This window comes from Pyxicephalus adspersus, chromosome 5 (assembly GCF_032062135.1).
Source record: "Pyxicephalus adspersus chromosome 5, UCB_Pads_2.0, whole genome shotgun sequence".
Classification (NCBI taxonomy): domain Eukaryota; kingdom Metazoa; phylum Chordata; class Amphibia; order Anura; family Pyxicephalidae; genus Pyxicephalus; species Pyxicephalus adspersus.
In genome coordinates, this window is record NC_092862.1 from 72,397,470 (window position 1) to 72,412,428 (window position 14,959).

The 14,959-nt window shown below is 35.0% G+C and overlaps 1 protein-coding gene across 1 annotated transcript in view; it reads left to right on the forward strand.

Moving 5' to 3' along the window:
• Positions 1-14,959, forward strand: part of CDH18 (cadherin 18) — a 327,191-nt gene that overhangs the window by 163,850 nt on the left and 148,382 nt on the right. Inside the window, exon 3 of the mRNA XM_072411849.1 lies at positions 7,390-7,684. Within this exon, the coding sequence (XP_072267950.1) occupies positions 7,390-7,684 (295 nt within the window). The remainder of the gene's footprint in view (positions 1-7,389; positions 7,685-14,959) is intronic.

Sequence of the window (14,959 nt, forward strand, 5' to 3'; positions counted from 1 at the left end):
AGAGGTCAGGGCAGGCGTCAGGCAGAGAAGTGATCAAAAGTCAGACAGAGGTCAGTAATGAAAGGTAATGGCAGACAAGCAGGGCACTGTAACACTCACTTTAACGATCAGACATATACTTGTTACTTTGTGCTGGATTCAATACAGTTATTTCAATACAAAAAAATTTGAAATTCCCACCACTCCCCTAACGCAATGACCTCACACACCCTCATCACCCGGAATTGCCAGGTGACTGATCTGAGGCAGAGGACGCGGCCGGAGGATGGAAGAGGATGGGCAGGATGAAGGAGAATGTGGCAGACCAGGTAATGCTCTGTTTATTATTGTTTTAGCTATCCCGAGTGTGGCTCAGGATTACTACTTTCACTCGGGGTCCTCCAGGGGCAGTGTGTTCGGGTCGGTGTGTTGTAAAAAATGATAGAGTGTGGAGAGCTATCTACGGTATGGGGTCTCCAAGACAGTGTAACTGGAATGTTGAAGGGTAATGTCGGGTTGGATGCAGGATTGATATAGTTCTTGAGGAGATGCAGTGGCACCTGGGAGCAGGAGGTAGATATGTCAATCAGAAATGCAATTATAGGGTTAATTGGGGTGAAAGAGGTAAAGAGGGGCGAGGATCAGCCACCTGTGTGTGGCATAATTAATGTTCAGTTAATATTGATGTGTTGTAACAGAAATGTTGTAAGTTATATAATTAACAAGTTGTAAACCTAATAAACGGCCGTAAGGCCATGTGTACCATATCCCCAGGTGTTGTTACTATTTATTGGTAAAGGGGGAGAGAGGATATATGTTTGTCAGAATGAAAAAGCTCATACATTCCACAGTCATGAAGCACTTTTTATAAAGGACATCACTATGCTTTTTCACAGTGGTGTGATGATACTTTTCCCATTAATGTTCCGATCCTATTTCTTTACCAAAACTAACGTTTAAGAGAATTAGTGATATCATTGTTGCTTCTTTGTCAAAAAAGCAGAGCTTTTCATGTTGCAAGTAAATTTTCATTTAGCCAGGGTGAAGTCTCCCTGACTTTGACCACCCAATCATGTGCAGACAATAATTCTGTTTTTTTTATTGGACCTTTGCAATGCAGATTTTTACAGTTAAAGTTTACAGTTAAAGTTAATAAGCTCAACAATAGTTTGGATTAAAAAAAGAGTGAGGGGAAACAGCGATTTTGTGCCAAAACATCAACAATGTGTGCAATAAATGCAATATTTCCTTAACCAGGTATTTGCCAAGCCCAAGTAATAGCAAAATTACCAAAGCAAACAATGTTACAATATTGCAATTAGTTGTATACTGCTTAGTGCCATTTCCACTGGCCAAAGCAACCAATGTTAAAATACTGTGATAGATGTTTAACCTCATGTATTGTTTGAAAATATATTGTACTTTCAGACTTTATCACTAGTACAATACCCTGTTGCCAAAAAAAAACCCTCTGTCTGTACTACTTTCCTATGTCAGCCACGGTTTGGTTGATTTACTTAGGTGTTCACTTTCACCTGCATCTTGCTTTTACTTGCCCTCCTAATTGCTATGAAATTGGTAAGGGTGTACTTATTTTTAACACACTGCTTCTGCATTTTGTCTTAGTAAACAAATAATGACATAGTGTAACATGTTTTATGTTGTTTATCAGAGATTGTATTTACCTAATTATATGCAAAACCTTAGAATTGAAAGAAGGCTTACTTTTTTATGACTGTATTTATTATAACAGTGGACAGCTTTGTGTTTGATAAGCGGTTAGAGAAATGTCATCAACTATTTATGCAGATTGTGAAGTAATCTATATATTAAAAAAGGTTTATGTTTGCTTACTTAAATATTAATGACCATTTGACTGTAAATGTTTTTCATTACTACATAAGCTTGTTGCAGCAACTGAAAATCAATAATATGGCTCTTAGAAGCAATATAGAAAGTATTTATATCTACTAAAAAATAATAACATTTAAAAAAATTAGAACAATGATGTCCTCTGCATGCCAAATAAAAGTTTAGACTTTCCTTGGTTTATATTAGTTCAAAACTTTCTAGCTACTTTTTAAGCAGTTTTCAACACAAACATGAAACTTTTTTTTTTGTGCTCCTCTGGTATTTTAGCCTCAGAACATGAGGTTGTTGGCAGGATCACTGCAAAATTGTTAGACCACTGGGGACCCATGTCACTAAAGACCTTGATTGTTGGGCATTGTGTGACAGCAGCAGTTTGACTTTCCAGTGTGCTGCGCACAAAGGCACACTACTAGGTATAACATAACATAACTAAATTACAAATAAGAGTTTAATCGGACTTCTAGTTTTTAAAGCAGTATTGGGTAGAAAAAAATTTTTTTTTTTTTGTTGCTCAACATGGTTGGGAAAAGTTGTGTTGGGCACAGTAAGATCATGCAGACAGGAAATATTTCAGACAGTGGAAACCGTAGTGTGAGTAGATCTGTAATTCCATGTGACTATAATGTATTTCTTTAAAAAGCATTACTGTCAACATACCTTTCTATTTTTCAAAAATAAACACTGACTTTGTATTACTATGAAATGAAGATCCAGTGGGGAATAGGAAAGTTAAGGACTAAAAGATAAAAAAAAAAACAGAAGCTTGTTTGTGTAGAGTTGAATTTTTGTACAATTGTATTGTATAAAAAAAAAGTGTTTTTTTTTACATTTTAATTTTTTTTTGATAGGTAAGGGAAGGACCATGCAGCATTTAAATCTCATTCCTTAAGCCCCTGCTGTGCATCAGACCCATGAAAGCGCTAGTTGGCTAAATGACCTAGTTTGACTTTTTAATGTATAACTTAATAACAGACCAAAAAAAGGAAAAGTTTCTTATGTATGTGAATTAGCTAAAATTAGTGGTTATTGTACAGTACAGTGGATGCAAATTAGCTCAGTCTTGGTCAGACCCTTAAGCTGAAAATTGGTTCTGACACTTTAATGCCTTTACTACAGACTGTAAAATCTATGAAATGCTCTAATTTAGCTCTAGTGTACCTTTAGAGTAGCTATAATAAAGATTGTAAAATTTGATGAAATGTGTTATATATAATGCAATAATGCATAGATGGGTTAAAACTGATCTACAGTCTAAGTGTATTATAGAATTTAGATACACGGGAACTGACCTGTAAGCTAAACAATTCAGTCTGGGGCCTGCAATAGTTTTTAACTTAACATTTATGAAAAACTGCACCCTACGGATGGGATGGAGAGTTAACGTTAGATGAGCAACAATGTAGCGCCTACACCCTCCCAGTATAAATTACTTAACAAAAAGCTAATTTTAAATTATGTTCTGGAGATGTTTTCTAGTTGCAGTGTATGCAAAAATATAAACATTTAGAACAATATAAATAACTATGGGCAATGATAACAAGGGTTGAAACAATTTGAAAGTTTGATTTAGGGTAGCATAAATCACATAATTCAATAATGTCAGAACAAAAGAAGGGGCCAATGACACTGTACAGATCAACAATATGTAAATCTAAGGTTTGCATTTGTACTTCTGTTCTCCCCCTAAACTTTCACTGCACAGAGCCTCTGAGTTTAGTTGTCATTCATTAAAAACTTTACTGAAATGGAAATATGAACTGTTTCGTTCATGTACAAATTTATCATTTGATATATGATTGGATTAGTGTCAGTCTACAAATTAGATAGGTGGATTGTGGTTCAAGCAACTAATTTACTTACTGTAAAAAAGGAGATAGTGAGATAAATTAATTGAGAAAGCCCTGTAATTGGCACCCTGATGATATGAGAAAGAACATAGAATTGCTTCAAAATTGTGTTGTTGCAATATTTAAATCAACTTTTCAGGTTTGTTATGTGAAGATCCCACATAATCTTGAAAAAGCGTATGAACCTAGTGATATCTGATATTCAGACCTTTTGGAAATACCAGAGCATGTTGATAAGTATAATAACAATAAGTACTTAACACATATATCTCCTTTATTAAAAACTAACTTTGAAATAATGGTGGACACTTTAAGATGTCCATCCTTATCCCATTGGCCTTTTATCGACCTTATTGGGGAGATTCTCACACCTTTATATGTCCAGGAGACCATTATCACCTAAGTAGAAAGAAATAGGAAATCAAAACTTTTTAATTTGTCATCAGAGCAAGGGATAAGAGAAAATCCCCCAGTAAGAACACCTGTTCTCTGAGATGTTGTTTATTGGGAGATTTCCTCTAAATTCCTATTGCATCTGTAGGACAGGAAGTGATGAGAATTCTCACTATTATGAAGAATACAGTATGAAAATAACCTTTTTTTGTGGTTCCAATGCAAATGTATTGATTTAGGAAATGAGATTAAGTTGTTTACCAAGCAAATCACACATAGCTGAGTGAAACAAAAAAACAACAAAAAAACGAAAAAAAAAATTAAAAAAAAAACATGATTTTTGCTTTACCACAGTCACTAAGCTAAGTTAATTAACTCCTAAAAACCACAGTCACTAAGCTAAGTTAATCAACTCCTAAAAATCAAAGTTAAATACTCAAAAAAGTGCTCATGTAACAATCAGGGACATAGCATTTCCAAAAGAAGATCAACAATCAGTGCCCTCATATTTTTTTGCTGGCTAAAAAAATCTGATTCCCTCCCCCCTTCCTCCAACAGCTCCTGAACATTGAGTTGAGGTAAATGCCTTGTTTGTCTAAAGGGGGGTCTAATAAAATGTACTTTTGTAAAACTTTTTTTGTGGTCTACAGCCTACAGCAGCTAGCTCTCCAGTCTTCACCTTTTCCACCTTGGAATGTGAGCAAAACCATGACAACATTAGGTGCAATGCATGAGCAAAGTTGGGTGTGATAATGTTGGTAAAGAAACAGAAATATAGCTGGGGAAGAAAAGCAGCTTCAGGGAAAAGGAAATCACTGCCTGGACCTATAATGTTAGTGAGACTCTTTTTGTATTCTTTACTATAAGATCCCATTAGCCAAAGCAAGCATGATATCCTAAGTTTGCTTTGGAGCGTCAGTAGGTCACAGTAAGATTTTAATTTTTAGGCCATCTCAATAGGCTTTAATTATACTTGCAGATAATATGTGACAGTTTCAGGATATTATCAGAATCAAAGGCATTAAAAATTAAGGTGGAATAGCAGTAAATTTTTTTTTCCACCACAAAGATAATGTCCTCTCATGTATTCCCACAGGAGAAAGTTATTAGCTGTTTGTTGTCTTGTCTTGCAAGAAAATGTAAAAAAAATATATCTGCTTGCTTATGGTTGGATTGTTACAGTCAGCAAAGCTTCACCTCATTCACTACGCTAAATGGCTCTTTTGTGAAATTGAATTCATAATTTATGTTTTCTGGTTCTTTAATAATAAATTTTATCCTATTTTCTTAGATGCACTTTTCCAACAATGGCAACCTATAATAGGGATTATACATTATCTCTAATTTCTAAGTACTGATAGATCTGGATCAATAAAATATACAGAATCACTTTCTATTGTTATTTTTCAGTACCTGACACCCAAGAAAGGCTTTGGAGTGACTTTTACACACAGAGGAAATGTAGAGTCACTGCATAATTATCGTCCACCTTTTGTATGAATATTTGTTTATTCCTTGGTACATGTAAGACTGATCCTAATGTGTTCTGTGCAGCTGAACAATGTTCCTCAGACATTATTGCTGTTTTACAAGAGTACTCATCATGAATATGAATTATAAAAAAAAACATTTTTGTCACAGAATTGCATAATGCCTACCATTGTTATTCACTGGGATATAGTTTTGGAATACCTTATTTATGAATAAGGAAGATAAACACCAAAATACCAGCTTATAAGACAACCTTGACAAACAGCTTTTGAATTATTCAGATAGACTATCGTGAATATTCAGAGAGCCTCTCGGTGAGTGAAGGATGCTTCATGAGTTCAGAATATTCTGGTGTGGTCTACAAGGATATTGGAGAAGCAGACAATTCCTAATGCATGTACTTAATGCATGTAAACTTGACCTATGGTGATCTAAAAACAAATCAGCATAGCTTACTAGAAAATAAAGCAGGATGATAAAATATGGATGAAGCTCCTTACAGTTAGTCCTGAATTATAAAATAGAACAACCCAGTTAGCAATACAGCTATAAATTTCATTGGGTAATTATTCACAGAGATGTTAGGCTCCGCTATTGAATGTCTAGCGAAATTACGGTTGCAGACATGATATGGAATCCAATAATGACTTTGTCTGTCTGTGGAGATATCATTTTAGGAAATGATAGTACTCTGTGTCTTTGCTATATAGCAGCAGGGTATATGTAATGTATTAAAATTGTATCAACAAATGTGATACTGAAGACATTTTCATCAAAGCTGGATAAGAATAGTTTCCATTCTGAAGGGAGGGCCTTACATAATATCCTATCATTTAAGAAAGTTTTATCAAGTACCCTCATGGTAGAATAGATGCTTTGATACCCGGTGGAAACAGTAATTATGTTCATTTCTTGGTTCCAGAGGTGTTTTGTGATACTGACCTAAAAAGCTCCTCAGCCAATCACTGAAATATTACATACATTTTAACAAGTTCATGGTATTTAAAATTAGTTTAGATCTTTTTTAAACATGTATATTTGCTTACAATAGTGAACTTGTCATTAAGGCCTCCTGTTTAGAGGTTTCTCTTTAAGGGGTAGGAAATAGATCCCAAAATGTAATAAAGAGTTGTCACAATCAGCCAATAAGGAGCAAGAATGTGCAGGTGATGCTGAAACACGTGAACATAGAGAAATAGAGGCTTCATCTCTGGTGAGAATACATGTGTTTAGATCCTGGTTAAGGGTTAAGTGTTGAGGGAATTCTGTGCTCATTACGTGTTAATGACTTTTTTTTTGGAATTGTGTTTGTAGGTGAATGGAAGCATACGAGCAAGGGGGGCTTTAGTGTACAGAACACTTTAAATGCTATTTCAAGTTATGGCAGCTTTGAAATCATTGGCCCCATGCTGAAAACAGCGGAGGATTACCGGTACTGAGAACCAACATACTGGCCAATGAGAATTCACAATATAATGGTTGTAGTTAGTACAAAAAAGAACAATGTTTAAAGCATGCTGGGTGGATATAAAATAAATAAAAGAATAAAAAATATAATAGGTTTGAATTGTTTATGACACAGTTCTTTAACAAAATAAAGGTGTCTTCTAGTTAAAGGTTTAATCTACTTTAACAGCAGCCATTTGAGGATTTCACTGTTGTCTACAAAAGGAGTAAGAAGGATATAACAAAAGCCACACTCTATAATTGGTTCTAATATAATAATAATTGAGTAATCATCCTAAATTAAACTTTGCTATACAAAAATGAATTGCTGGTTACTGACATAGCTTTGTTTGTTTTACAGCTACATTCAAATTCAGACAAAGGTGATGGATCAGTGAAATATATATTAACTGGTGAAGGAGCTGGGACTATATTTATTATTGACGACACAACAGGGGATATACATGCAACAAAAAGCCTAGACCGGGAACAGAAATCACATTATGTTCTCCACGCCCAAGCAATTGACAGAAGAACCAACAAGCCCCTTGAGCCAGAATCAGAGTTTATTATTAAAGTACAGGATATCAATGACAATGCACCAGAATTTCCAGATGGACCCTACGTTGTCACAGTTCCAGAGATGTCTGACGTTGGTAGGTTTTGTGTTATTAGAATTTCTTTCATTTAATGAGAATGTACATGTTTAATTGTAATGATTGGTACCTAGCAAAAAATATATGTCCCTAAACTGGGGAAAACAATGTATGACAAGATGTAATATGAAATGTTTTAAATGATTATAGTTATTATTTATTAGGTTTTTTTTAAAATACTTTATATTATCTCCTCTTGATTTCATATTACTATAAATCTACCATATCCTATCTTAGACCTTTAAGGTGTTTTATCACTTTTTTATTCTTCCAACAGCAGAACTTCTTTTAATTGAAAAAAAGGTAAAAATATTGTTCTCTCTCCCTATAATTTTCATATCAGTAACTTTGTACCTCATTTTGATCTGCTGGTAAAAGAGAAAGAAATTCCGCCAAACACCATAAAATCTAGGCTAGATTTTTTTTCTTTAATAACACATGCCATCAAACATAGTAATAGTCACATTATTATTTCAGGTTTGTAATTCATCTTCTATTCAATCTAAATAGATTAAGTTTTATTCAGTACCATTTGTTCTAAAATTGTAGACTACAGTGTTTGAAATGCATAGTATGCTGCCATCACCAATAATGAGCGCTATGGCCAGCCAGACAGTATAAATTCAACACTTTGATGAATAAAATTTACATATTTATTTGACAGCAGAAATTCCATGAACAGCACGTTATAATCCGTCATGTTATCTTGAGTTTAGAATTCTCCTGCTGGAATATATATGTGTTAAGAATTCAGGCTTCTCTTTGTTGTTGTTGTTAATTTTCTAAAGGAGTAATTGTTTATTTGGCCAAGTTAACTTGTGATCAGTTTGAACAGTCATTCATTTGCAGAAGAATTATTATTATTATTTTTATAGATGATTACCATAACACCATCATCTTTTGTACAATGGACAATACGTAGGACAAATATGAACAGCAATGATGGAAATACAGAAAATGCCCAGTTTGACAGCTAACCTTGTCAATTGTATGTAAAGGTAGAGTAAAGATTTAAAACGCAGTGTAATAAGTAGTATATAGGTGGATGGCTCACCTAGTGTAATTTATGTACTGCTGACCTCTGTGGGGGTGGCCAAATATGCCAGGGTTATCTGGGTTTCTTCTTGTTGTGTGTCATAGGAATCACAGAGACTTAGTCTTACTACATCTTACTTTAGGGGAGTTGCAACTGTACACATTTAGAGAAAGTGTTAAGTAGCAGAGTGTCATGCAATGGCAAATTATATTCATTCCCAGTCAACACTCGCAGCTGAACTTAGCACCCTCACTGAACTTTAAAATCAATGACAGACAGTAAGAGCATCTCTCCTCTAGAGTGGGTTTACCCAATGAAGTGACAGTCTCTAATTCAGCACCTAAAGGATCCTGTTCTAAAGTATCTCTTCTGGGCCCTTTAACCTTTTGGCATCCCGTTGGTGAAGCTAGTCCTCCACTAACCTTCCCTGACTTTTCTAGCTTCTTTTAGTGATCTGTGGGGAGGACACCCCTAAGCTCAGTTCCCCACTACTTTAGACTGTTTCAGAACCCACCTTAAAAAAATTCCAGACATCACAATAAATCTAAAATGTAAAGTAACAAAGAAGTGATTGGTTACTACCTTGCTAAAGCCAGGTTCCTCCTTTGTGACAGAAGGTAGCGAACCCTAACTCCCTAGGGAGATAAGATTCTAAAACTGCACAGGATATACTAAATTAACCCCTTAAAGGGACTTTGCTATATGATTGGGTTGTGTCCTTTCAAGCTGATTTGGGGTGGGTCAAAATAGGCAAATATCCATGGCCTCCTTTTTTTCCAGGGCCCCAATTGACAGAATGCAAGGGGTATGGAGTGCTGAAAGGTACATTTGAGAGCCTACTTCATATTTACCCAGGGCCCCATTTTATCTAACAGTGCCCCTGCTTTTGATTTTACGTTCATACATACATTTGTTTAAATAGGTATTGGTAATAGGTATATACACTGGGATTTCTAAAACATCATTATTTGATCTTATCACTGAGGTTTTTATTACCACCTGACCCAAAAAGTTTAAAGAACAGCTACTAGAATTCATAGAATTGTTATTTGCATTGCAAACAAAACAAATCATCAAAAAATACATGAAAGGTATATATCAGCAAAGGTGCCTGTTTTGGTAGGATATAGATAAGTTTTAGCTCTGTGACTCGGGATCATAATATTGTCAAAACAGAACCATGCAAATACTATTTTCCTGGCAAACTTCACTACCTGCATGGGCCACATTTAGTATTGCCCTTGTTATAGGACATGTTGTAATACCATGATGCACACCATTCTAATATGCATATCTTTAGAAACAGCTGGTAAAACATTTACCAGCATGACATGTGTGCTAAATTGCATGTGTTTCCTAATGAGTACAATACATTTTAGAGCATGAACATACTGAGTCATAAATGTCTATTCATGTGTAAAACATGTTGGATACTGTTAGAGAGGTAAGCTACATTTTTGATTCTGCAACTGTAAAACATCATTTTAAAGAATAATATATTCTATAATATATAAGTAGTTGTGTATTTTTCTTTTTATTTCAATCCCTAAAAACTTTTGGTGTGTTCATTTGGTAAATATGTTGCTTTCCAGTTAATATAAGAATATGTGTATTTTTTGCATTTAATACAGCAAGCTTGGTTCACAGAGCCAAATATATTATTAATAAAAACAATTTATAATGATTGCAATTAACCAGTAATAAGTATTATAACCAAATATAAAGTATTATTATCTGCACATTTGTTTTTTGTAATTTTCACTGCATGGGTTTCCTCTGGTAGTCCATGTTCTTTTCCACAATATAGTGAAGTTTATTTTACATTATTTTCTACAAATCATCTTTTTTGGATGGACAACTACTCAACCTGAAATTTTACAGACAGACTGCCATGTCTGTGAGTAGACAGTAGACTGGACATTTAGGCAGGTAAAACATGGTCATATCAAAAAATATAATTGCACTCATTAATATTTCTGAAAGCTGGCACAAACATGAAGCCTTTCATACCTGACCTCTCCTGTCTTGGCTTTCATGATAGCTGTTTTCCTGAATAACTTTTAATTGTATATTTAGAATAAAAAAGAAGAACTTTCTAACTTTCTATTATTTTGTTAAACTTGTTCAAACACTCTCATATGACAAGAGTAGTCTGTTGGTCAGACTATCGTGAAAGTCAGCAATGGAAGCTCCTATATTTCTCCCATGATAGGTATATATGAGTTGAATTAGGACTTTTTATTATAACAGTAACATGGGGGAAACCTTGAAATAACTTTCATGTTCCCAGGTACCCTTAAGGGATCCCCTTCTAGAACTGCTTTATCCACAGCTCATTTATCCACAGCTCACAGTACATTAGTGTGGTGATCAGTGGGATGAATGCTTCTTATATTGCTGGCCAGTGGGAAGAATGCCACCCCTACAAATGGCTAAAAAGGCCGTTGGAGGTTATTTAAACTGACCCGAGAGGTACAAACTGCTCATTGCTTAAGAAACCCCTAGCAACTACTGGAGCTACTATAGGGTTCCATGGAGCACTGGTTGAAAAACATTAGCTTAAAATGAAAAATGTAGAGATGTAAGGCTACATACACGCTTCAAATGATTCTTGTCCAATATGAGTGGTCGGGCTTGTCTCAGGCGAGGATCTGATATATGCTTGGGAGGTCGTCTGAGGTCATTCATGGATCGGTCCTACTGAACTGAATGTTGCTGTGTGTTTATCTGTCACTCCTTTGTCACTGGAAACGATCATGAAAGGTGGTTTCCATCCACATTAATTGTGTACACAACTTTAGTCTAACGTAGGCTGTGATATTGTATAAATATTTATTGTATAATAATATAATGTATATATTTATATTTTTGACAAAAAAAACAAAATATGATTACAATTAATGTTGGATTGACAGTACACTTAAGGCTCATTTAGAAAGGGAAAAAAAAACGCAAAAAAAAATGTATTATTTGAAGGTGTACAAAAGTATCTTCATATTAGGTCTAAAGCTGCGTACACACCTGCAATTTTTCTCGTTGGAAAGGATCTTTCACGATCCTTTCCAACGAGAAAAGACTGCACGATGCATGAACGATGCTGTACATACAGCACCGTTCATGCTCTATGGAGAGGGGAGGGGGAGAGCGACGGAGCGGCACCCTGCTGCGCGCTCTCCCCTTCCCTTTCATTAGGATCGGTCGTCGTCCATCGTCCATGGATCCGCCAGGACGGTCGTCGGACGATGGACGACGACCGACTGTACACACGGCAGATTTTCGCCCGATAATTGGCCGATACCGATTATCGGGCGAGAAAAATTTGCCGTGTGTACGCAGCTTAAGTCCAAAAGAAGAAATACTGGTCAGATCAAGGGTATAGCTGATTCATAGTGCTACACAAAGTGATTTCTGTTGGGGCTTTTGTGTCTGTTTTCTAAGTGTGGCTGAAGCATGCTATACATGATAGGGGTATATTGTTCATATATACAAAACTGATCAAAGAGATAGATGTTTTGTATCCATAAATGGACACTGGGCCCTGACAAATCCATCTGGGTGAGTCTGTGCAATGGGTAATGAGTCAAAACAAAAAAACGGTTGACTTTAGTTTGGTTCTGAGACAGCTAGTTGGGATACTTTAGGTAGTGATTTTGAGTGTGATTTGACATGTATTTGTTTAAGAGAATACCTTTTTCTTTAGTCCTGGCTTTAGTTCTGGAGTAGCAGATGTGAGTATTATTCTGGGTAGAAAGAGGGGCTGATTTATGGACTGGTTAGGTTTCTAGGTCTAATTTAGAAACAACTATTGGAAAAGTTTTTATTTTTTTAATTGTTTTTAAAATAGTTATGGTTTCTCCCCTCACATAATTATATTGCACACTGGAGGAAATGAAAGGTGAACATATCCAATTCTTCAAATGGCTTAAGCTTTAAGGCTCAATAATTGGGCCAGGAAATCATACACTTATGCTTTACCATGGTTGTGTTAACATAATTACCATAATAAAACTATGGGCATATTTTGTCTGTCATTATTTATAAAGATTGGTAACATTGTGAAATACAGGTGATTACAAATTCACCCTAATCCTTTCTCACTTGTTAACTCAGTCATGCCAAAGCCAGAGCCACTATAATTAACTCAGTACTATCCATTTGCATATCATGGTGACCAGACATGCAGGTACATTTAGGCTGCTAAAAAATATTTCTCTACATATGCAAGCATTAAAAAAAATGCCAATGGGCACCTTTACATGTAAACAAATTAATTTATGTTTGAAGTGCCCACTTTTCGTTTGACAGCTCATGCAGTGATAAGCAACTGCATTGGGGATATAGATTTTTGGGTTTGATACGCTCCGGGGCAATGCCAGCATGGGATTTTGCAAAAATGTAAACAAGCCAGCCTGTGCATAAGCTTACATTTTCAGTTTTGTTTGACTGTTAAAGAGAAATTAAAATGCAAACTCTTCTAAGAGTTTTTTTAGTGAATATCCTATTATTTATTAGTACATGAATCATGCTTTGGTATTTAGATAAATTACTATGTTTTGTGTGCACTGCAAAACATAAATATAATTTATATGGGAGATTTCTTTATAAATAAAACTGGTTTTATCTTTGTATTGAAAAAGATAAACAATGATTAAGGCTTGCCTATTTTAGAATTAAGTAATAATATTTTACTTTATATGGGAAATATGATTAACATTTGCTGCTTATTAGTGGGAACATTGAAAGACAAAGGGGCTTAGCATATTCTAAATAACAGCAAATATCGAATATATATAACTAATTTGTCATATCAGAATAGAATTTGTTTGTATAGTAGGGGTACCCAGAGGTAGGCACGGAAATCAATTGCCAAGCCTTCGTATAATTAGTCTTAAAGGGAAAGGGAGAGTAAAAGGCAGGCTTTTGTAGGGATAATTAGTAAAAAAACATAAAAACATCATATGTTCAAAAATAAAATCATCATATGTTCATCATATGTCACCTAAATTAACAGAGATCTACTATGCTGGCAATTTGACTGGTCAAGTTAACAGCATAGTACATCTATGGTAATTTAGGTGACATATGATGAACTAAGAAATGTTTTTTTTTTTGTTTTTACTAATTATGCCTACAAAAGCCTGTCTTTTACTCTCCCTTTCCCTTTAAGAGTAATTTGTCATATCTTTCTGTTCAGCAAGTTGCATATTTCTATTTGCAGCTGGTTTTCTTTACTGCGTTGTCATTTTCACTGAGTGCTCTGTGAGAGGTTGTTGTTCGCATATGTTCTGCAGTTCTTGATGTGCGCTAGATGAAGTAGCAGCTGGGAACAACTTCAGCGGAGTTGTTGGCTGCCAGAGATCAGAAAACAATGATAAAAAAATGAAATGTGTGCAGAATCATAACTTAAGAAGCATCACTGCTTACTAAAGGTTAAATATACTGTGACCTCCTCTTTTGTACTACATTGCAGACACACCAAAAAGACTGGTAAACTAAATGTTTTTTACAGTATTTACTTTTGTGGTATCTAAGCCGTAAAACATGGAATTGAAAATGTGTCTGACTTTTTGATTATATATGTAGTTCATTATTTATACACAATGAAGAGTGAAGACTTCCAGAACAGACATTTAATTGTGACTTATGTTTTAAAGGTTACAACTGTGGAGCTTCTTTCAAGTTTATACCTTACTGCACAAATGATACCATGATTTTCCAGACCAGTGTTTCTTGACCTTTTTAACATAGGGAAACCTCTTGAAATAACTCTCAGGTCTTCAGAAACCCCCGTTATCATTACTATATCCACAGCTCACAGTACATTAGTGTGATGGTCATTTGGAAGAATGTGTCCTACAATGCTGGCTAGTAGGAAGGCTGTCACCCTAACAGATAAAAGACCAAAAACATCATTGGTGTCAGTTAAACTGACCTGAGAGTAACAAACTGCTAATTACTCAGGGAAACCCTAACAACCTCTGGAGGAACTCTGATTAAAAAACACTGTTTAGGACCACTGTTCTAGACTAAATATGCATTTTTGTTCATACATTTTTGTGATGACCTGAAAAATCTGGGGCTGTTGCATGGAATCTGCAGTGAAACAAAATTTTCGTTTTATACTGTATTTTTTTCTGATAAATTATCTGTTTATCGGCATAACACATTAACTTAGCTCTATATGTGATCATTATATAAAGTGGTACTTATAAGGTGTGAAGTATCAATTCTTTTTAAAT